This window comes from Taudactylus pleione, unplaced genomic scaffold, assembly GCF_031769625.1.
Source record: "Taudactylus pleione unplaced genomic scaffold, aTauple2 ptg000393l, whole genome shotgun sequence".
NCBI classification, from domain to species: Eukaryota; Metazoa; Chordata; class Amphibia; order Anura; family Myobatrachidae; genus Taudactylus; species Taudactylus pleione.
In genome coordinates this window covers 2497550-2523079 of record NW_028284794.1, presented here as the reverse complement: position 1 = coordinate 2523079, position 25530 = coordinate 2497550, and the positions used below count along the sequence as shown (strand labels likewise).

At 45.9% G+C, this 25530-nt stretch overlaps 1 protein-coding gene across 1 annotated transcript in view; it reads right to left on the bottom strand.

Annotated features, from left to right (window-relative positions):
* LOC148506848 (uncharacterized) overlaps positions 1 to 25530 on the bottom strand; it is an 82881-nt gene that overhangs the window by 31903 nt on the left and 25448 nt on the right. Inside the window, exons 4-5 of the mRNA XM_088446093.1 lie at positions 9183 to 9548; positions 4307 to 4408 (exon numbers count right to left, since the gene is read on the bottom strand). Of these exons, the coding sequence (XP_088302219.1) occupies positions 4307 to 4408; positions 9183 to 9548 (468 nt within the window). The remainder of the gene's footprint in view (positions 1 to 4306; positions 4409 to 9182; positions 9549 to 25530) is intronic.

Sequence of the window (25530 nt, the reverse complement as noted above, 5' to 3'; positions counted from 1 at the left end):
CAACTTATTGGTCCCAATTTAGTCCGGCTTTTGTTCCCAACACTCCACAGAGACAGCACTGACTAAGGTAGTAAATTATCTGGTCACTGCCAAGGCTAAAGCTCATTACTCACTCCTAATTCTTCTAGATCTCTCTGCTGCTTTTGACACTGTTGACCACTCTTCTCATACAAACACTACAATCCCTAGGTCTTAAGGCCCTTTCTTGGTTCTCTGCCTACCTATCTGATCGCTCTATTACTGTTCGTTTTACTGATTCTGCCTCCTCTTCACTACCTCTATCAGTTGGAGTACCGCAAGGCTCTGTCTTAGGTCCTTTGCTGTTCTCAATCTATACAACCTCTCTTGGCAAACTAATCTGCTCTTTTGGATTTCAGTACCATCTGTATGTGGATGATACTCAAATCTACCTATCCTCCCCATATTTATCATCATCTGTATTGGTCTGTGTCACTGAATGTCTTTCTGCCATTTCATCTTGGATGTCATCTCGCCACCTGAAACTTAATATTTCTAAAACAGAATTAATTATATTTCCACCGGCCAATAATAGTTACCAACCTGATCTCTTTATCACTGTTGATAACTCGACAATCCACCCTGCCCCACAAGCTCGCTACCTTGGTGTCATTCTTGACTTTGAACTGTCCTTTGTTTCCCACATTCAATCTTTCTCAAAATCATGCTACATACATCTAAAAAACATATCCAAAATTCGATCACATCTCACACAAGACACTGCAAAAACCCTAATCCATGCACTCATTATTTCACGCCTTGACTATTGCAATAGTCTCCTTACTGGTCTTCCCAAAACACGCTATCGCCATTACAATCCATTATGAATGCAGCTGCGAGGCTGATCTTCCTTGCCAAACGTTAATCGTCTGCTGCCCCGCTCTGTCATTCCCTCCATTGGTTGCCGGTTTTCTACCGTATTCAATACAAAATACTTTTACTTACACATAAGGCCATTAACCAAATTACACTAACATACATCTCTTCACTCATCTCAAAATATCTCCCAAGCCAACCTCTGCGCTCAGCACAAGATCTGTGTCTCTCATCCCCATGCATTACTTGCTCCCATTCATGGTTACAGGACTTTCTTCGGGCTGAACCCACACATTGTCTTGAGTTTTGCTATTTGGCCATGTTAACACTGTTGCAAGGTATGCTGGGATTTGTAGTTCAACATCAGCTGAAGGGCCACTTATTGCCCACCCCTGTTCTAGAAGATAATAGCTAGAATCTGATTGGTGGCTACGGGCAATAACTTCACTTCTAAAAATTCACAAGTATACCCTTTAATATTTCAACAAATGAAGGAAAATTTTTGAAATTCCAAGGGCCTATCTGAGGTGCACGCGAGGTGCACGCAATCTGCATGCATGTAAACTCCTGAATACTCCTGTGGCACATGGTTCTGTCGAGGCGCACGGTATTGGAAATGTTGTGGGAAAGTGATGGGAAAGTGATTAGGGATGAGTGGTATGGATTCTGTGGAATGCGATCTGCTCCAAACAGCGGGGATCAGAGCCACCCCGAGCCACTGCTTGGCTGTTCCGTCTGACTCGGTTCCCACTTCGAAGCCTCTATATAAGGCGCTGCGCCTGGGACTCGGTGGCATTTCATTGAGCTGTGCTCTGCAAAGTTGTCAAAATACTCCAGAGACTCCATTGGCTGTGCTGTTAAGTGACTGTAGGGTAGGGGGAAGACGGCACGCTGATATATGCTGCGCTACTCTGCTAATTACAGTGGCTGTAGCAGCCTGTGTCCAGACTCCAGACTCCATTGGCTGTGCAGATGTATGCTGCTGATTAAAGTACTGCCCATTTGCTCCAGTGTAAAAAAATATATATATTTTTTTTAAAAGTATAAAAAAATTAACATAAGATATATATCTATATTTTTGTGCTATATCCCACTGTGTACTGTTACTGTATACAAGCACTGTGACTCCTTGGGCAATAGCCCTCTGTATGTATAAGCACTGTGACTCCTTGGGCAATAGCCCTCTGTGTGTACAAGCACTGTGACTCCTTGGGCAATAGCCCTCTGTGTGTATAAGCACCGTGACTCCTTGGTCAATAGCCCTCTGTGTGTATAAGAACCGTAACTCAATTGAGCAATAGCCCTCTGTGCGTATATAAGTACCGTGACTCCTTGGGCCGTAGCTCTCTGTGTGTATAAGCACCGTGACTCCTTAGGCAATAGCCCGCTGTGTGTATAAGCATAGTGACTCCTTGGGCTTTAGCCCTCTGTGTGTATAAGCAATGTGACCAATTTGGCAATAGCCCTCTGTGTGTATAAGAACCATAACTCAAATGAGCAAAAGCCCTCTGTGCATATATAATCACCGTGACTCCTTGGGCCGTAGCCCTCTGTGTGTATAAGCCCCGTGACTCCTTGGGTAATAGCCCTCTGTGTGTATAAGCACCATAACTCAATTGAGCAATAGCCCTCTGTGCATATATAAGCACAGTGACTCCTTGGGCCTTAGCCCTCTGTGTGTATAAGCACTGTGACTAATTTGGCAATAGCCCTCTGTGTGTATAAGAACCGTAACTCAATTGAGTAATAGTCCTCTGTGCATATATAAGCACCGTGACTCCTTAGGCAATAGCCATCTGTGTGTATAAGCACCATAACTCAATTGAGCAATAGCCCTCTGTGCATATATAAGCACCGTGACTAATTTGGCAATAGCCCTCTCTGTGTATTAGCACCGTGACTCCTTGGGCCTTAGCACTCTGTGTGTATAAGCACCGTGACTAATTGGGTAATAGCCCTCTGTGTGTATAAGCTCCATAACTCAATTGAACAATAGCCCTCTGTGCGTATATAAGCACCGTGACTCCTTGGGCCGTAGCCCTCTGTGTGTATAAGCACCGTGACTAATTTGGCAATAGCCGTCTGTGTGTATAAGAATCGTAACTCAATTGAGCAATAGCCCTCTGTGCATATATAAGCACCGTGACTCCTTGGGCCATAGCCCTCTGTGTGTATAAGCCCCGTGACTCCTTGGGTAATAGCCCTCTGTGTGTATAAGCACCGTGACTCCTTGGGCAAAAGCCCTCTGTGTGCATAAGCACAGTGACTCCTTGGGCCTTAGCCCTCTGTGTGTATAAGCACTGTGACTAATTTGGCAATAGCCCTCTGTGTGTATAAGAACCGTAACTCAATTGAGCAATAGTCCTCTGTGCATATATAAGCACCGTGACTAATTTGGCAATAGCCCTCTGTGTGTATTAGCACCATGACTCCTTGGGCCGTAGCACTCTATGTGTCCATAACACACAAGTACTGTGACTCAGTAGTGAGTGGCAGTGAGTGGCAATGTTTCATAATGTGCTTTAAACTGCGGTGTCTGTGCCGCTGCTCTGTTGCTTAGTAACCAGCTAGCTCACTGCAGCCTTTGGCCAATAATGGTGAAAACAATATTGTGAGCTGGTCTAAATTGACTGTAAATGACTGTAAATTAATGTTATTGGGGTTAATAATACTTTAGGAACAAAAAAAGCCCAAATTATGTGATTTTCACTTTTTTTTGTCAACTTAAACAAAAATAAATCCAAATCCAAATCCAAGAACAGTCACGGCAGGTTTGGCAAATCCAAATCCAAAACCGGATGATGAATCAGAATCAAGTCTAAATCCAGCAAAAATGGCCCGGCGCACATCCCTACTAAAATGCACGTGAACATGACCCATTTAGTGGGCCTGTTATGGGAGCGCAATGGACTCGTCAGTTAAAGTGGATGTGTATGCAGATGCTGGACCGCTCACATAGGAGACTATAGGGCTGGTGCACGTCTCAAAGGTACGACCAATGATGGAGTATAAGGACGCACACAATCGGTATTACAGTGTGTACAGACACTGGACCATTGACAAAGGAGGCTATAAGGTTGGTGCATGTTTCAATGGTATGACAAATGATGGAGTATAAGAATGCACACAATCGGTATTACAGCATGTGCAGATACTGGACCGCTCACATAGGAGGCTACAGGGTTGGTGCACAATTCAATGGTACGACCAATGATGGTGTACAGTATCAATCTGTATTACTGCATGTACAGAAGCTTAAAGTGGGAGTCTCAGTCCTTGCACATTCGGCAACACATGTGTACACAAGGGAAGAAGTCTGTAGTAGCATTTGCATAGATTAGCAGATGGGCGACCGATAATAACTGCTACGGAGTGCTCTTCTGCATCCACCTCTGAACCAGGCCCCAAGTGTGTAATTGTTAGATGTATAAGATACTTGGAAAACTAAGAGAAAATAAAATGGTCATCTCACCTTTTGCCTTCAGAATGATCAGGATCAAACATAGGAGGAGCAGGATGCCCACGGCAGAAGCAGAACCAATGACCACTAGATTACCTCCTTTCTCCTCAAAACCTGATAAAAGATTATAGCAAAGAAATATAATCCAGAGAAACAATTGTTATAGATTCACCAAAGAAGCTTAAAGAAATACTATAGACACATATCACATCACACAGGGGGAGACATACCAAACATTGGAGAGTGATAAAGTGGGGAAGTTGCCCAAAGCAAACAATCAGCTTCTAATTGTTATTTATGTAGCACATTCTATAAAATGACACCAGCAGATTGGTTGCTATGGACAATTGCTTCACTTTATCTCTCTAAGGCTTGATACATTTCCCCCAAAGTGAGTACAATCACTATATATTGGGGCTGATGCAGAGGGAGCACTACACCAGCTTGCATAACATAACTTTGCATTATTTCACTCTTCACATCTCTGTAATGAGTGTGAGGGGCACATGGGTCCAGGAGTGTCCACAATGTACGGGTTGGGTACGGGATGTCGGCGCGCAGGATCCCAGCAGTCAGAATCCCGACACGGCATCCCAACAGGTTTAGGATACCGAAACCTGTCGGTATCCTAACCCTCCCCCTACTCCTAACCCTCCCTCCCCGTTGCCTAAACCTAAACCCCTCCTTAGTGCCTAACCCTCCCCCTAGTGCCTAACTCTAAAACCAAAACTCTTCCCTAGTGCCTAACCCTAATCCTCCCGTTAACCTTGCCACTTACCTTTGGGATGCCGACGTCGGTATTCTGACAAGTGTTGGGATGCCGGTATGGGCATTCTGAATGTCGGAATCCAAACAGTCTGGATTATGACCGCATCCCAACTGTACACCCTACATACATTTACTATTACTTTTCTGCTGGCACCGCCTATACCATTTGGAACCTGGGTCATTAACCATGTTTCTGAAGATGTGCGCATACATACTACAAAAGTCACAGGAAAAATGGCACTGCACCATTTTCCTGGGATTGGCGCATGTACAGGAGGCTCTGGCACAGTGACAGAGTTTACTGGGGATGTGCATCGACTAGAGAGGGTGGGACCTGCATGAAGACTGACCACGCCCCCCCTCTCCTGAACTACTCCAGCTGATACGTGGTTACAGACCTGGAAGCCGCAGACATTACACCCGACTGCACCAGAAGAGGTAGGGTGGGGAGAGAAGTTATAAGGTTATATAGGGCGTTATAATGTAGTATAGTAATGGCGTTTTTACGCAAATGTGGCTCATGCAGAAAGACGTATTTTAACATTGGTACACACTGAGGATGATGATGAACAGTAGTAATCCGGCCGAAAAATCTGAAAATGCCGGCGGCTGTGCATATGGGTGATTAGCAATATTTTGTTTGGCCTTTATTATTTCGGAGTAATTTACGCCCGTTATATCAACATCTCTGCACCAGCCCCATCGTGTGGATTCTCTATTTGCAAAGTTTTAAACATAAAGCTATAATATTTCCATACATATATATAGATATTATATATACATATATATATATATAAGTCCCAAATGTTCCCAGCACTCATATAATCATCAAATATGATGCGCTGGTGCCTTCCACAGACCCTGCAGGTCCAATCCAAACACAAATAATCTGGCGGCACTCACGCAGATTGTTATTAAATAGCAGTGTTTTACTCCAATGTTTCGAACCTCAGCTCGTCTTCAGGGATACAAAAAAATACAAACACACAAACCATCTTATATACATCCGGTGCTCACCCTTGATGAGCAAACTTACTGCACCTGGACCAGCCCCGCGATCCCACCCGGTCCCGTACATCAGCTGCCCGGCGTCGCGTCCTAGTGAGGTCATAGTGCTGCGCCGTCCAGGTCCGGAAGTCAGCTCACTCTCCCCCGGTTGCCTAGGAAACCGTATACATAAACAAAAATGTGGTGTTACACAAACATACATATATAATATTAACATATTAGAAGAATCACCAATAGGAAAAATCATTAAGCTACAAAAAAAACATTAAGTTTTACAGAAAACATTGAAGGCCTAATGACTCATTTAAGCCCCTAAGTGCTAAAGTTTCTAATCTAAAGATCCAACGACATTCTGCCTGTAGGAGGCTTTTACCTCTATCCCCACTCCTTATGCTAGGAGGGATATGGTCAGTGATCCTTACCCGAATATCCGCTACACTATGTTTAGCCATCAAGCAGTGCCTTGCAACTGGTTGGTTGCTCGATCCACTATTGAGTGCAGCTCTAATAGCAGACCGGTGGAGTGCCATACATTCTTTCAGTTGCCGCTCTGTCTTGCCCACGTAATGTAGGCCACATGGGCAAGACAGCAGGTACACTACATGTGTAGTACTACAGGTCACAGGGTATCTGATAAAAAACGTTTCCCTGTATAGGGGTGACTGAACGAATCACCTGGGATAACCGACCTGCATGTGATGCAGCCTAAACACCTATGGTACCCATTTTTCTGAGTTAAAAAATTGTGAGGTTTTTTTCTTTAATTTTGAGAGTTCGTAGTATAGTTAGTGACCCTGTCGAATTAGAACAGCAAATGAACAAGATGGTCATTAAATTTCAGGAACGGGGATATAACAGATGTGAACTTATTAAGACCAAAGAAAAAATTATGGCAATACCGAGGGAATTGGCCTTTGAATTAAGAGTAAAGAAAGAAAAAATCAATGTGATTCCATGGTTGAATAAATTCACTACAATAAGCAATAAAACCACTAAAATAACTAAGTCCTTGTGGCCTGTAGTAAATACAGAGAACTTCCAGAACTGTTAGAGACCAACCTATTACCCTGTTATACTCGTTGCCATAACCTAAAAGACCGCCTGGTGAAACTAGATGTGGCTAAATTAAAGAAAAAACCTCACCATTTTTTAATTTAGAAAAATGGGTACCATAGGTGTTTAGGCTGCATCACATGCAGGTCGGTTATCCCAGGTGGTTCGTTCAGTCACCCCTATACAGGGAAACGTTTTTTATCAGATACCCTGTGACCTGTAGTACTACACATGTAGTGTACCTGCTGTCTTGCCCATGTGGCCTACATTACGTGGGCAAGACAGAGCGGCAACTGAAAGAATGTATGGCACTCCACCGGTCTGCTATTAGAGCTGCACTCAATAGTGGATCGAGCAACCAAACAGTTGCAAGGCACTGCTTAATGGCTAAACATAGTGTAGCGGATATTCGGGTAAGGATCACTGACCATATCCCTCCTAGCATAAGGAGTGGGGAATAGAGGTAAAAGCCTCCTACAGGCAGAATGTCGTTGGATCTTTAGATTAGAAACTTTAGCACTTAGGGGCTTAAATGAGTCATTAGGCCTTCAATGTTTTCTGTAAAACTTAATGTTTTTTTTGTAGCTTAATGATTTTTCCTATTGGTGATTCTTCTAATATGTTAATATTATATATGTATGTTTGTGTAACACCACATTTTTGTTTATGTATACGGTTTCCTAGGCAACCGGGGGAGAGTGAGCTGACTTCCGGACCTGGACGGCGCAGCACTATGACCTCACTAGGACGTGACGCCGGGCAGCTGATGTATGGAACTGGGTGGGATCACGGGGCCGGTCCAGGTACGGTGAGTTTGCTCATCAAGCGTGAGCACCGGATGTATACAAGATGGTTTGTGTGTTTGTATTTTTTTGTATCCCTGATGACGAGCTGAGGCTCGAAACGTTGGAGTAAAACACTGCTATTTAATAACAATCCGCGTGAGTGCCGCCAGTTTATTTGTGTTTTATATATATACAGTATATTTGGAGCTGATGGAAATTAAGTCATCACGTTTGTGATAGGACCTAATTGCGTTTGCGGCGCACCAAACACATCACGCCGAACGTGCGTCCCAGCTCCCACTGCAGTGCATATTGCTATATGTCAGGTTTCCAAAACTCCGCCCTTACAGTCCAGGCTTTAAGGATATCCATGCTTGAGTGCAAATGGTTCAATCAAATTGACTAAGGAACTAATTAAGGCCCCCATTCAGAGCCGGACGCTCTGAGCAGAGCGCACGCTCTGAATGAGGGCCGTCCTCCATAATTATGGAGCGTCCTCCTGGACGCTCGTATAGCTGTGGGTCACCACCCACAGCCTATACGAGTGTGCAGGTTGATGGCCGCGATGGTCTTGACCATCGCGACCATCGCCACTGCGAGCCGGAGCCTGCGGTTGAGTTTCTCAACCGCAAGGCCCGGAGTGATTTTGGCTCTATCAGAGCCAAAATCACTCCCACTGACATCACTAGTGATGTCAGTGGGCCGGCTTCTGACGGGGGCGTTCCCTTGGGAACGCCCCCGTCTGGGAGGCACGCCCCCGGCATGCCCACCAAAGGGGGCATGCTGTCAATCAACATCGACAGCACGCCCCCTTTGATCAGACACAACGAGCGAAGGAAAGTCCTTCACTCGTCGCGTCTGGCGCATGCGCACGACGGAGCTCCCTCCGTCGTGCGCATGCGCAGTGCACACCATCGACCCACTTGCGAGCGGACAGCCGCTTGCGAGTGGGTCTGAATCAGGCCCTAAGTTAGCTGTGCTCAAGCATGGATTGTAATAGAGAAGTTTGGGAACCTCTGATATATGTCTGTATATTTTATGTGTTGTTTTTATTGAATATGTGTAGTACATAAAGAGACAATCTACCGATCATGTTTGTACAGTATCACCACAATGTAATACAAAGCACGTTCTGTGGAAATGCGGCTTCTCGGATCACAGTGTAAGTGGGACTGAGATTTAGCACTTACACTAGTGTTTAGGAGCCATTCTCATACTCTTGAAAATACTGTAAATAAGTTTCTTTTATATTTTGCCATTAATGTTATTGTTACCTTTTACGATCAGTCTGGTTCCTTCTCCATATGCAGCTATTTGTCGATATTTTTCATCACCGTTGCACACCTTGATCATCAGAAAGCAGTAGTAAGAGGCACTGTCTGCTACCTGCACCCCCTGTATGCTGAGATCTGCTAATCCTGTTATCATTGTTCTTCCTTTATACCTGGGATGAACCATTTCCTGGTAGGGGTGGTAGGCGTAAGATCCATTTGTGCTGTTCACTCTCCAGTAAGCATTCACCCACAGAATATTTTTATCTTCGACATAACTGTATGAGCAGCTCAGTGTCACAGAACCTCCAGTGTCAGCTATAATATTATTTGGCTGCTTTACAGTAACATATGATTGGGACCAGGAGTCTAGAATGATAGAATGTAACATAGGACAATGATTGAGCCTTACAGGTCTAAGGGTGCATATACATCGATTTGGCCGATTAGTGTGTACCGGCAATCATGCGATGTCCAGGGTGAAGGCAAATCGCCCAGAACATCGGCATTTTTGCCGGTCATTTAGGTATGTACCCTGCCTTACACATTCAATAACAGTAATTCAGAGTAACTGTAAGGGATTTGTGACAGGAGTACGACACTCCCAAATGTGTACAGTATGTCATCCTCACAATGCTGGGGCCGGGCTCCCAACATGGGTTTAGTGCAGTGTTATGACTTTAATCATGCTGTGTCAGGATCCTGGTGCCTACATTGTGAAGTGGACATACAGTACCCACTATACACATAGGGACATATCCAATTACCCGCGGGACCTCTCCCGCGAGTAATAGGGGCTTGAAAGTCCCGCGGCGCGGGGTTAAGCTATTCAATAAAATAGCTTTCTCCCCGCGCCGTTAACTATGCTGTCGCGCGCGGGAACACACTGTTTCCGCGAGTAACGCGCGGGAACACACTGTTTCCGCGAGTAACGCGGAAACAGTGTGTAATACTCTCTCGCGCGAGGCCGAACAGGGCAGCCTCATGCTGATTTTAAAGTTAAACAGCGGGTACTTGCGCGCGGGGTCTCAGGGACACCCACGCGTGGAATCCCCGTCAATTGTATCCTGTCCAGCGTGCCAATTAGCTGCGGGGTAAACCCTGCGGCTAATTGAATATGCCCCATAGTGAGAGTCAACCTCAAGACCTCATGACCAATTTTTAATATATGATGGAGGTGATGCTTGAACATGCACAGGTTTTGTGACTGCTGAAACATTTTGTGAATATGGTGTCAGAAAATTTTTGAGAATCTTTTCAAAAATAAAAATGAGGATGTATCAATGTAAATACTGTGGTAGAACCTCAGAAACGTGACGTTTTCAGCAATACATATAGATCCCTTTATGTAGTAAAAAGTGCCCACAGCAGTTAAAATAGGATTCTGTGAAGCTGTATTGTGCCCACATGCAAAACGCTCTGGAAAACGTAACTTTCTATAACTGTTGTGTATTATACACATCGTAAAATCAGCAAAAATCTGCACACAGTGTACTAGAGATGCTAACAGGAATCGCTTTTACACGCGTGTAAAGTGGCAGATTAAGCACAACGGAACTTAGCGTGGGGAAAGCTATTCACATCAGAGCCCACTTTGCACAGATTCACACTCAGCTGCACGCAGATGTACAAACGTCCCAAGGCCCAGTGGTCTGTGTGCATTACCAATACAGCTACCAGTTATTTTATTTGTACGAATAAGACTCTCGTCTTGGTGGATGCACCAAAGGAGCTATTTGGTATGACTGAAACCGTAGTAAAAAAGGATACATATCACAAATGGAGAATTTGTTGGTATCATTAGCCATCTGCCTATCAGTCTGACATCATCATTATCAATCTCAAAAACCACAAAGTGTTAGTTAGCATGGCAGCGGTTGGTTTTTATTAAGTACAATATGCAAGTATAAAATAAATATAATGTTGAGGATATAGACATTGCATAGTATAATAGTTAGTGTCACAAGCCGCCGCGCTGCCAATGCTGTGTGGGGTGAATGCCGGACAAGCGTTCGATGAAGTCTACTCCTTCTTCCTGTTAGGACTTGTGGTTAACAGCATATTGTTTGCAGTTCCAGTCTTGGATGCTGCTGAGCCTCTGCACTAATTATTGCCTATCTGTGTGCAGTATCAGGTGCACACTGATTGATTCTCCTGTCTGAACACAGCCCAGGTGCTCAATAATCTGTTATTAGATACTTGCTCTGGTTGGGCCCTGGGTCTGTTAAATTCCAGCCAGCCCTTCACTCCTTGAAGGTGATAGAGTTTCTTGTACTTCCGGTTGTTCCAGTCTCCTATTTTCCAGTCGAGTTCCAAAGCCAGTCTACTATGTTTATCCACTGAGTTTGTCCCATCCAGGTGGAGCAGTCTGCATTCCACCTGCTTGTGTTGCTTGTGTCATCTAGGCAGCACGGTGCACTTCCTCCACCTGAAGCGCCAGTCTGAGTCCAGCGCCAGTGTCAACCCAGACACCATTGGCCACAACTCAGCAGTCCAAGTGCGCAATCCAGCACACCATCACCAGTGTCATACCAGCAACACTGGTAGCAACTCAGCATCCTCAGTGCGCAATCCAGCTCACCGTCGCCAGTGTCATCTCGGTGGCACTGGTAGCAACTCAGCATCCTCCTGCCAAGACATCCTCAAGGCAACAACCAGCCCAGGGGCTGCTACTGGCCCAAATGCAGCATCTCCACTCATAGGCCCACAGGCCTCAACTAGCCAGAGGCTGCTACCGACCCAAAGGCCGCATCACTTCTCATTGGCCCACAGGCCTCAACTAGCCAGAGGCTGCTAACGGCCCAAAGGCCGCATTTCAACTCATAGGCCCACAGGCCTCAACCAGCCCAGAAGCTGCTACCTGCCCAAAGGCTGCATCACTACTTTTAGGCCCACAGGCCTCAACCAGCCCAGAGGCTGCTACCGGCCCAAAGCCGCACCACAGCTTACCTGTCCTCAGGCCTCAATCAGCCCAATGCATAGGGATAACTACTACTGGGGGCAATGCACAAGGGGATTACTACTGGGGTCAATGCATAGGGGAGATTACTACTGGGGGCAATGCATAGGGGCATTACTACTGGGGCCAAAAATAAATTATATATCTGCAGGGTTTGTGATCTTTTCCATCATGGACCCCAATCAGAATCTGGCTCAGATCCTGGCCAGCCAGATACAGATTTTGACATGAAAAGTGCAGGAACTGTCTCTCTGAGTGGGGGAAACCCATAGTGCCACTGCATCCACTATAGTGGAGCCTAAACTGAACCTTCCTGACCGGTTCTCCGGAAACCGGAAAGACTTTTTAAATTTCAAAGAGCTGTAAGCTGTAAGCTCTATTTCAAACTCCGACCCAGCAAGTAGGCATTGTCATTTCCCTGCTTTAAAGTGACCCACAAACTTGGGCCTTTGGGCTCCCGTCCCCCAGTCCGGCTCTTTTGACTTTGGATGCGTTCTTCAAGGCACTAGGACTACTCTATAATGACCCAGATAAGGCAGCATTGGCAGAGGCAAGCCTCAGATCCCTTAAACAGGAGAGTAGAGCTGCATAAGATTACTGCACAGAGTTCTGCAAATGGGTTGTCGATTCTGGGTGGAACGATCCGGCTTTGCGTAGTCAGTTCTGGTGGGGCTTGTCAGACGAAATCAAAGATATCCTAGTCCAATTTCCAGCCCCAAGTTCTCTGGACGATCTCATGAGCCTGGCCATTCATGTTGATCGATGGCTTCGGGAATGCAGAATGGAGAAGTTACCTCCTCAAGCCCCTCGGTCTCTGTTATGAACTGCGCCACCTGACTTCGATGAACCCATGCAGCTGGGAGCGTTTTGCCTTCCCCTGAGGAGAAATGCAGGAGACATTCGTTGGGCTTATGCCTTTACTGCAGAAGTAAAGGTCATGTGGCCCAGCTTTGTCCTCTGATATTGGGAAAAGGCAAGGTCTAGGTGAACTTGGGGAGATTCATCTAAGCCTTGCATCTGTCTCTCTGGAAATTCTGTCCTGGTCCATGCAGTCATTCATCTGTCCAACACACAGGTCTCCGTCCCAGCATTTATCGACAGTGGTGCAGCAGGCAATTTTATGGATTTGTATTTTTTCCAAACCCTGGGTCATTGTCCATGCCTGTGTCAGTAATTGGATTGGATGGATCCAGTCTTTCTAAAGTCCCAGTGCTTTATCGGACTCCTCAGGTGCAGCTGTTAGTTGGGACTTTCCATGAGGAACTCTCTTTTCTGATGTTGCAGTGTCCACTGGCTCCGGTGATCTTGGGGTTACCCTGGTTGAAGAAGCATAACCCTGTGATCCAGTGGCAGACCAGTGAAATTCTGGAATGGGGTACGTCATGCTTCTCCCAATGTCTGTCTTGGCCTATCCAGGTAGCTGCTGCTGCAGTTGCTCCTTCTATTCTGGCTCCATACTGTGACCTAGCCTAAGTTTTTATAAGAAAAAAGCAGATGTCCTGCCTCCTCACCATTCCTTTGACTGCACCATTGATTTGCTGCCAAGTGCCAGACTTCCCAAAGGCCGATTATATGCCGTGTCCATACCGGAGGACAAAGCCATGCAGGACTATATTCAGGAGGCCCTAGAGAAAGGCTTCATTTGTCCATCTAAATCCCCAGTTGGAGCGGGAAGTTTCTTTGTGGAGAAAAAAGATGAATCCCTCAGACCCTGCATTGACTTCCGTGGACTAAATCAGATCACAGTCAAAAATGCGTATACCTTACCGCTCATCTCCATTCTGTATGACCAACTGCGAGATGCTTCCATCTTTTCTAAAATAGATCTTAGAGGTGCATACAACCTCATTCATATCAGAAAAGGAGATGAGTGGAAGACAGCACTCAACACACATTCTGGACACTTTGAATACCTCATCATGCAGTTTGGCCTCTCCAACGCCCTAGCAGTCTTCCAAGATTTCATAAATGAGGTTCTAAGGGATTTCTTGGGAGTCCTTGCAGTGGTTTACTTAGACAACATCCTCATCTATTCAAAGTTTGTAGAGGAACACCGTGGGCATGTACGGCGGATCTTACAAAGACTCTTGACCAACAACCTATGTGCCAAACTTGAGAAGTGTGAATTTGACGTGAAGGAGGTGTAATTCTATAATCTCTTTGCAAGGCTTCTCTATGGATCCTGCCAAGGTAAAAGCCATCTTGGATTGGGAACAACCCACAGTGCCAAAGGCCATCCAGTGATTCTTGGGCTTTGCTAATTATTATCGGAGGTTCATTAAGTCCTTCTCCTCAATTGTGTCACCCATTATGGAGTTAACGAAGAAAGGAGCAGAGGTGGCAAATTGGTCTCCTGAGGCTATTCAGGCCTTTAGTATTTTGAAAGAGGCTTTTGTGTCAGCTCCTGTCCTCCGGCATCCCAATCCTGAGTTTCCCTTCATTGTCGAGGCTGATGCATCAGAAGTTGGAGTAGGTGCTATCCTGTCGCAGAAGGATGTCAAAGATGGCAAGCTTCACCCACGCACCTATTTCTCATGGAAGTTTGATTCAGCGGAGAGAAACTATGACTTGGGCAATCGAGAGCTTTTGTCCATCAAGTGGGCCTTTGAGGAATGGAGGCACTGGTCAGAGGGACTAATCATGTGGTGACGGTTCTCACGGACCATAAGAATCTTGCCTATATTGAGACTGCAAAAAGGCTGAATGCGAGACAGGCCCACAGGGCCTTGTTCTTTACTCGATTTAATTATATGATTTTGTTCAGACCTGGATCTAAGAACATCAAGGCGGATGCCCTGTCTCAAAGTTTTTCCATCACTCATCCTCCAAGAGCCTCGGAAGAGAACATCGTGCCGACGTCCAGAATCCAGTTTGCCCCTCCATCACCCAATCCACCAGCTACTATCAGTGCACAAGATCTTGCTTCCTATTTCAAGAACAAGATTGATAATATCTGAAATGAAATGGTACGCACTTCCTTAGCGAGGGTCTTGTTCAATCCCCTACCTGAACCCAGTGGTATGTTCTCATCATTTGACCCCACTAATGAAGATGAAGTATCTATACTCTTCTCGTCCTCCTACTCTATTACCTCTCCTCTTGATCCTATACCCTCACAAATCAGTAAAGCTCTGTCTCCTGTGTTCATCCCACACTTAACTAAAATCTGTAATCTCTCTTTCTCTACTGGTATCTTTCCATCACTGTTCAAGCATGCAGTGATCACTCCCATTTTGAAAAAACAAAATTCCCTAACTCTCTCTTAAATTACTGTCCTATCTCCCAGCCTTGCCCCTCCAAGCTACTGGAGAGACTTGCCTACACTCGCCTCACACACTTTATTAACACCCGCAACTTATTGGACCCACTTCAGTCAGGCTTTTGTTCCCAACACTCCACTGAGACAGCACTGACTAAGGTAGTAAATGATCTGGTCACTGCCAAGGCTAAAGGCCATTATTCACTTCTAATTCTTCTAGATCTCTCTGCTGCCTTTGACACTGTTGATTACTCTCTTCTCATGCAAACACTACAATCCCTAGGTCTTCAAGACTCAGCCCTTTCTTGGTTCTCATCCTAACTATCTGATCGCTCTTTCACAGTTCACTTTTCTGATTCTACCTCCACTTCGCTACCTCTATCAGTTGGAGTACCACAAGGCTCAGTATTAGGTCCTCTGCTTTTCTCAATCTACACCACCTCTCTTGGCAAACTAATCAGCTCTTTGGGTTTTCAGTATCATTTGTATGTGGACGATACTCAAATTTACCTATCCTCCCCAGATTTGTCACCATCTGTGCTGATCTGTGTCACTGAATGTCTTTCTGCCATTTCATCTTGGATGTCATCTCACCACCTCAAACTTAATATATCCAAAACAGAATAAATTATATTTCTACTGGCCAATAGTAGTTACCAATCTGATATCTCTATTACTGTTGACAACTCGACAATCAACCCCACCCTACAAGCTCGCTGCCTAGGTGTCATTCTTGACTCTGAACTGTCTTTTGTTCTCCACATTCAATCTGCCTCTAAATCATGTTACATACATCTAAAAAACATAGCCAAAATATCTTACGCAAGACACTGCAAAAACTCTAATACATGCACTCATTATTTCCCGCATTGACTAGTGCAACAGTCTCCTTATTTGTCTTCCCAAAAACAGGCTCTCCCCAATACAATACATTTTAAAATGCAGCTGCGAGGTAGATCTTTCTCACCAAATGTTCAGTGTCTGCTGATCCACTCTGTCAATCCCTCCATTGGCTGCTGGTCTTCTACCATATTCAATTTAAAATACTTACACTCACACATAAAACTATTAACCAAATCACACCAACATACACTGCACTTATCTCAAAATATCTTCCAACCTGACATCTCCGCTCTGCACAAGATCTGCGTCTCTCAACCCCACGCATTACTTGTTCCCATGCATGGTTACAGGACTTTTTTTTGGGCTGTACCCACCCTGTGGAATGCCCTCCCATGCACAATGAGACTTTCCACTAGTTTCCAAACATTGAAGCGTTCTCTGAAAACTCACCTCTTCAGACAAGCTTATCAGATTCCAGGACCACCCACCTAACCTTTTAAAGCTCCCTATCTAGCTCTCTTCTTATAATAAACACCTATCACATCTTCTCTTTCTTCAATTTAACATCCTTCTAACCCTAGGCCAACTTTCCAGTGTGATTGGATTATACAGCCCCCCAAGAACATTTGCAGGCTGGACCAATTTGCAATATGTAGCACCTATCCTTGTGTATCAACACCTATTTCCCTATAGATTGTAAGCTTGCGAGCAGGGCCCTCTTACCCTTATATATGTATGTATGTACAGTATGTATGTATGTATGTCTTTTACAACCCAGTAAATTGTTGATTCAAATTGTAAAGTGCAACAGAATTTGCTGCGCTATATAAGAAACTGTTAATAAATAAATAAATAAATTTACAAAATAAGTTTTGCTGTGACCAGGACCTTGGCAGATTCTCTCAGCTCATGCCAGTCTGAAGCCCCTCGTGAGACACCATCTGGAGTGCTCTTTGTCCCTAAGAAAATCCTTCAGCAAGGAGGTGCTGAAGGATTTTCAATCTTCCAAGATGGGAGGTCATCCCGGCATCACCAGAACTCTGGAGCTGATGTCCCTTCCTGTTTGGTGGCAGTCCATGTCACGAGACACTTGGGAATTCATCTTGGCATGCAATGTCTGCTCGAGAAAAAAGACTCTCCGGACTGCTCCTCAAGGGTTTCTGTGTAGTCTTCCTATGCTCTCTAAGCCATGGTCCCATATTGCTATGGACTTTGATGTCAACCTGCCAGTGTCCTCACATTGCTCTGTCATCTGGACTGTTGTTGATCGGTTCTCCAAAATGGTGCACTTTATTCCCTTGAGCAAGTTACCATCTGCTAAGGAGTTGTCTACACTATTTATCCACCATGTCTTCAGGCTCCATGTACTTCCAGTAGACATTGTCTCGTATCATGGTATGCAGTTCGTTGCTCGGTTTTGGAGATGTTTCTGTCCCAATCTTGGTATCAACATCAGCCTGTCCTTAGGATACCATCCACAGCCCAATGGTCAGACAGAGCGGGCCAATCAGTTGTTGGAGCAGTTCCTCCTCTGCTTCATTTCCAAATGTCAAGAAGATTGGGTGCCACTTCTGCCCTTTGCAGAAATTGCATACAACAATTCATGCCATTCTACATCCTCCGTCTCTCCATTTTATTGCACCTATGAGACACATCTTAGGAGTAATTCATTCAAGCTTTCTGCTATGGGAACTCATGTCTCTTCTTCTGTGTCAAGGCTATGGTCAGTATGGAAGAAGGTACACCAGGCTCTCCTTCAAGTGTCTGGGCGATCCAAGGCACGGGCAGACAAGCATCAAAGACCATGTAATTTCAGAGTCATGATCTGGTGTGGCTATTTTCCAGGAATATCAATCTGCACCAGAGGTCGCAGAAATTGGGGCCAAAGTTTATTGGGCCATTTCGCATCACTGCCCAGATCAATCCCGTAGCCTTCAGGTTGAAGTTACCGAAGACCCTTTGAATCAACAGCACATTTTATTGTTCTCTCCTCAAACCAGTATTCTTTTCCTCCAGGTTCACTTCTAAATGTCCAGTCAGACCTTCATCAGTTCTCATCCAGGGGCACCAAGAGTTTGTGGTGGAGAAGATTCTGGACTCTAGATTTTCTCATGGACAACATCATTTCCTGGTCCACTGGAAAGGGTATGGACCAGAGGAGCGTTCTTGGGTTCCAGAAAGATCTCTGCATGCTCCCACCTTGCAGAGAAGATTCTTTGAGAATTTTCTAAACAAACCAGGCTCTAGGGGTTCCTTAACCCCTCGCCAAGGGGGGGGTACTGTCACAAGCCACTGCACTGCCAATGCTGTGTGGGTGAATGCCGGACAAGCATTTGCTGAAGTCTCCTCCTTCCTCCTGTTGGGGGTTAGCAGCATATTGTTTGCAGTTCCAGTCTTGGATGCTGCTGAGCCTCTGCACTAATTACTGCCTGTATGTGTGCACTATCAGAAGCACACTGATTGATTCTCCTGTCTGAACACAGCCCAGGTGCTCAATAATCTGTTATTAGGGAGACTTGCTCTGGTTGGGCCCTGGGTCTGTTAAATTCCAGCCAGCCCTTCACTTCTTGCCGGTGATAGAGTTTCTTGTACTTCTGGTTGCTCCAGTCTCCTGTTTTCCAGTCGAGTTCCAGAGCCAGTCTACTGTGTTTATTTACTGCCGTTTGTCCCATCCAGGTGGCGCAGTCTTCATTCCACCTGCTCATGTTGCTTGTGTCATCTAGGCAGCACGGTGCGCTTCCTCCACCTGAAGCGAAGGTCTGTGTCCAGCACCAGTGTCAACCTGGTGACATTTTCCATGCTCAGTGGTCCAAGTGCGCAATCCAGTGCACCATCGCCAGTGTCATGCTGGTGACACTGGTAGCAACTCAGCATCCTCAGTGCGCAATCCAGCGCACCATCGCCAGTGTCATCTCGGCGGCACTGATAGCAACTCAGCATCCTCCAGCCAAGATGTTCTGCCCTCAAGGCAACAATCAGCCCAGGGGCTGCTACTGGCCCAAAGGCCGCATCACCACTCATAGGCCCACAGGCCTCAACCAGCCCAGAGGCTGCTACCGGCCCAAAGGCCACATCAAGACTTTTAGGCCTACAGGCCTCAACCAGCCCAGTGGCTGCTACCGGCCCAAAGGCCGCATCTCAACTCATAGGCCCACAGGTCTCAACCAGCTCATAGGCTGCTACCGGCCCAAAGGCCACACCACTACTTATAGACCCACAGGCCTCAACCAGCCCAGAGCTGCTACCGGCCCAAAGGCCACACCACAGCTTACCGGCTCTGAGGCCTCAATCAGACCAGAGACTGCGACAGGCCCAAAGGCCGCATCACAATTATACAGCTGCATCTTGCCAAGATACTCCGGCCCTCAAGGATGTGCTGGGCTTTTTCCCCACTAGTGACTCTGAGCCCTTAACATATAGTTTAGTTTCTGAGTCTTCCATTACAAACCACTATTTGAACATTGCCAGAGAAATTCTTGAATTTTTTATTTTCTCTCAATAATCTGCTGAACCAAACCACATAACCAACACTTGCAGGGTGGTTGTTTCTGCAATTGGGAATGTGACTTCACCTTCTTGCTGTAATATATAACAAGTAAGGATTGGGTGAGCAATTGGCATAGGAACAACGATCAGGGAAACCTTGACAGAAAGTGACATGGCGCTGAGATGGGCATAATAAAGACTACAGGCACTTCTGAGCAGCGAGTCCCTCCCTCCCAGTCCTGCATCTTACATTGCTCCGACAAGCGGGTCCTTCTCCTCCATGGTGCCATCTTCCCAGTCATATTCAGAAACATGGTGCATAACACTTTGCTGTGACTGAGCAGTGCCATATTCCCAAAGATGTCAATGGGAATATGGCACAGTAGAGGAGGAAGTACCCACTTTCCCAAGCAAGGTAAGTACACTATGGGTGCAGGGTGAGGTACTGCATGCTCTGTGTATCGGTTAGTATTGTATACTGGTGTTTGGGCCACTATTGTATACTGGGGGCTTGGCATGGTACTGCATTCTCTGTTTATGGGGCAGTATTGTATACTGGGGTCATGGTGTGGGACTGCATCTCACATCCTATCAGCCAATCAGCACAGACCAGGGCACGGGATAAATGGATTGCACTGACTAGCAGTCAGTGCCTTGGATAACAAGTCTCACTCCTGTGCTATGTTACTAGCCTCCAGCCTTATCCTTGCTGTTATTGTAGAAGTATTTGAACAATTGATCCATATCTGATACCAGCATTATCGGTCCTTATCCGATACCAGGACCATCGGTGCCAATCTGATATTCAGCCAAGTGGTACCTACTCAAGTCTAACCTCATAGGTTCCTATCTGATTACCAACTTTCCGGTTACACATTCATCAGCTATATCTACAACAATCGGTTTCACATTCATCAGCTGTATCCAGAACCAGTGATCCACATTCATCAGCTGTATCCTGAGCCATCTATTTTAATATCACCAGCTGGTCATTGACGATGGCTATTGCAATCCTTCCCTATTGATTAGTCTGTGGTCATGAGGGCTTGCCCTCAGTACCTTCAGAGAGTTTTAGTTTAAGTCATAGAGAGACCCTTCCAGGGTCTGCGGCCTACACATCAGATGCAGCAAAATCCATATCCCCTTGCAGGGTTCCATGGTGAAACCACTGGTGTGTTTAGACTCTGCGCTCTTGGCTAGGGTATTAGTCAACTCCCTAATCTTAACTTGTTCTCAGTTCCCCATATCCAGTGCTACTCCTGAGTCTTGCCAGCCTGTGTCAGCCTCTGAGTACATCCTCCTTGTGTTCCTTCATAGTTCATATCATCACCAGGTCCCAGTGCCTGAGCTCTATCCTTGAGTCCTATACACTGCTGCCTCTTCTCCATCTGCTTGTGTATCTGCCCATGCCCAGAAACTATATCAAGCCTTCCAAACTCCAAATCCCGAGTTCCACCACTGAGCCACCATTATTACGGTCAGGAACACAAAACACCACAGTCCTGGCATGGTCCATAAACTGGAGGTGTAGATCCATGTAAAGAAGCATTCCACCCATGCAGTGGGAGGAGTTGGCAGCAGTAGATGGCCCCCTGAGCTTTTGTTATGGTCCAGGGGATTGTAGATGAAGTGTGGCAGAGTTAGTCAGACTGATAGGCAGATCTGATGGAGACTAGAGTCGGGGAGACCTGGTGGACTAAGCTGGGTATACACTATGTGATTTATTATATGAAATATCATTCCTACGTGGATCAGAATAATATATCGTACAGATTCTATAGGGTGTATGCCTGGTCCATCTGCATACTAGATGGGACAATGCAATGAACATCCAGGTGCAGTTACATGAAGCATGTAATGACACATTACTCTGTTGTACCCTGGATCATGTAGTTGTGATGTTCTGGTTTTGTTGCGGGCCCAGGGTGGTGATAGGAGAAAACACAGAAGCTGATTTAAAACAAAACGTGGAACTTTTAATAAGTGGTTTGGCAGACATGAACAATGGGAGAAAATAAAGTCCAGGGATGGCACTAAAGTGCAAATGGGAACTGAGGTGAAGCAATGAGTAAAAGTCCAGGCAGTGGCAGATAGGAGCAGTCCAGTAATCCGGGTCTTGAGAGGCTGTAATTAATTGCAGGTTGAAGTGAGTTGTTGGCTGTAGTGAATTGCAGACTGAAGTGAATGGAAAATGTCCAGGGGATTAACAAGTGGAGGCAGGGTGCAGGGTAACAGCTAACACAGGTACTCAGCCAAGGGAGAGGCAATAGGAGGAGGCAAAGGATTCCAGCAGGGTATTGAGCAGGTCAGGTAAGCAGGCTAAGGCAAAGATCCAACAGGCAGTAAGTGAGCACAGGAACTCTCTCTCAGCGGCGGCTGAGAAACACATTGCACTGGCAATGAAAGAGAGCTCTCAACTCCCTTAAATACCCAGTGCTTCGCTGTGACAGGCCAGAGAGAGCATGTGAACCACCAGGATAGGGCAATAAGATCACATGGCTAGAGGCAAGATGGCGGTGCCCATGCTGGAGCGGATGGAAACTCCACCAGACCAAACAAGTCCAGAGTGACAACATGCCCACACAGGATCACGCACAACCAATGCTCCCCGCCAGGCACCAGCACCACCACCAGAAGCCCCCCACCATAGCGACCTCACAGGTAATACCCGCCGACCGCTATGCCGAGAAACCCTGGTCATGACAGTACCCCCCTATGGGTGGCCTCAGGACACTCACCAGGCTTCTTAGGGTATGTAGAATGGAATCTTTTGATGAGTGCAGGAGCATGAATGTCCTGGGCATTGGTCCAGCAGTGTTCTTCCGGGCCATAACCCTTCCAATCTAGAAGGTACTGCAAATGGCCCCTGAGGACACGAGAAGCCAGGATTTGGGAGACCTCGAACTCCACACCTCTTTCTGTCTGGATATGAGGGGAAACAGAGAGGACCTTAACATATTCAGAATCAAACGTTTGAGAAGGGGGATGTGAAGAGTTTTGAACTCTTAAGTAAGAGGGGAGTTGAAGGCGATAAGCCACAGGATTGATGATTTCTGTGATGGAGAAGGGTCCAATGTAATGTGGGGCAAACTTCATGGATGGAACTCTGAGGCGTAGGTTCCAGGTGGACAACCAAACCTGGTCTCCAACTTTCATGCAAGGTACCTTACTTCGCCTCTTGTCTGCTTGTAGTTTGTAGCACGAGGACGTCTTCTCCAAATCAGTGTGCACTTGAGCCCATATGGACGCAAACTTCTGTACTGTATCTTCCACGGCTGGAACATCGAAAGCTGGCAGGTTCCGAAACTCAGGTATTCGAGGGTGAAGACCGTAAACCACCTGAAAAGCAGTTAGATTCGTAGAGGAATGATATGAGGCATTCTGCGTAAATTCGGCCCAAGGCAATAACTCGGACCAGTTGTCTTGGGATGACAACATGAATATTCTCCGAAAAGTCTCAAAGTCCTGATTGACTCTTTCTGTGGATCCATTACTCTGTGGGTGGTAGGCTGTAGAAAAATTGAGTTTTACTTGTAGGACGGAACATAAGGCTCTCCAAAACTTTGCCACAAATTGAGAACCTCGATCAGAGACTATTTCCTAAGGGAGTCCATGCAGGTGGATTATGTGCTGGACAAACACATGAGCCAATTCAGGGGCTGTGGGCAATTTCTTCAGAGGAACGTAATGGACCATCTTCGAATATTGATCCACCATGACCCAGATGGTGGTGTAACCCTCAGAACTTGGTAAGTCCAAAGTCCATGGAGAGATGCGTCCATGGACGTGATGGAATAGGTAGAGGCAACAGTTCACCAGCTGGAGCTTGACGTGAGGATTTGTGCTGGGCACAGGAGGTACATGATGAGATAAACTCTAATACATCAGCTTTCATCGAGGGCCACCAGTAGGACATTTTTAAAAGTTCCAGAGTCTTGCGAGTACCAGAATGTCCTGCGAAGCGTGAGGAGTGAGCCCACGTGAGCAGCTGCTTCCTTAACTCTGGGGCCACAAAGGTTCTCCCAGTAGGAGGCTGTAACTGTATGGTGGCAAACACCCTTGATTTCAGCATGGGGGTACTGCAAGAGATTTCAGTATTGTTGTCACAGGAAAATGATCTAGACAGAGCATCTCCTTTCTGGTTGAGGGCTCCAGAGAAAAAGGTCAGAGTAAAATGGAATCGAGCAAAGAATATTGCCCATCGCGCCAGAAAAGGACTTACACACTGAAGATTTTTGAGGAAGAGGAGGTTTCTATGGTCGGTGAAGACAGTGAAAGGGAATTTAGCCCCCTCCAACAGGTATCGCCACTATTTAAGTGCCAGCTTAACTGCCAAAAGTTCTTGTTCTCCTATAGCATAGTTCTTTTCAGCTGGTGAAAACTTCTTGGAGAAGAAGCCACAAGGGTGTACTCGGTTATCCTCATACCATTGAGATAGAACTGCTCCCACCACCTCCGATGATGCATCTACCTCCAACAAAAAAGGTCTACCCACATCTGGTTGTCTTAACACTGGAGCAGTGATAAAAGCTTGTTTCAAAAGCTGGAAGGCTGTCTCAGCTTCAGGAGTCCATAGAGCAGGGTTAGTCAATGCTGTGATGGGGGCCATCAGAGACAAAAATCCTTTGATAAAGCATCTATAGTAATTGGCGAATCTGAGAAGTCTTTGGATGGCTTTCAATGTCTGGGGTCGGGACCAATCTAGAATCACCTGGACCTTTTTGGGATCCATCTCCAGGCTGGAGTCGGAGATGACATAACCAAGGAATGGCACACTGGGTACATTGAAGACACATTTCTCTAGTTTACAGTAGAGATGTTTCCTTCTCAAATGAGACAGCGGCGGCTGAGAAACACATTGCACTGGCAATGAAAGAGAGCTCTCAACTCCTTTAAATACCCAGTGCTCCGCTGTAACAGGCCAGAGAGAGCATGTGACCCACCAGGATAGGGCGATTAGATCACATGGCTAGAGGCAAGATGGTGGCGCCCATGCTGGAGCGGACGGAAACACCGCCAGACCAAACAAGCCCAGAATGACAACATGCCCGCACAACCAATGATCCCCGCCAGGCACCAGCACCACACGCCCCCCACCATAGCGACCTCACAGGTAATACCTGCCGACCGCTATGCCGAGAAACCCTGGTCATGACAGTAGTGTGTACAGCATGTGCAATGAATCATTATATCGCACCACAACATTGTTGGGTCCCACCATTGCAAGGTAATAGGTATAGGTAATATTATATTTATCCTTTTTATCACTACTAATCTTAATTGGATCTCCAGCCAGCTCCTAGCTGTCCTTTTTCAAACACATGACAGTTAGAAGCTGGTTGGTTAGAGCACCATTTAAGATTAATAACAAGTGACAACAACAATATCACTCGAATATAAATCTGGTCCTTATTATTACTTTAACATAGTCAGAAAATCATACCTCATCACCTGACCAACAGCGCAGGTCACAAGGTTGCTATTCTTCGAGCCGTTGTTTAAAACTAAGAGGCACGAAAATTGGATGGATGAGTGCCGAGTTTGTGTGCTGTGTGACTGTGTACGGAGTTGTGGGTTGTTGTTGAGGTTCCTAGGTAATATATCAGATCTCATCTAGAGCTAATAATAAGTGTATATAATAATAAGTGTGTGTGAGAATACCTTGTAGCTATTTTTTATTTAGAAGCTCCCGTATGGGTTTTACAAGCCAGGAAGCTTTATCATAATTCAAAGGAGTAGTTTTCTCTGAAATGATTTTGCTCTTAAGGTGCCTATCCATTAGCAGATGAATTTCTGAGCGATGA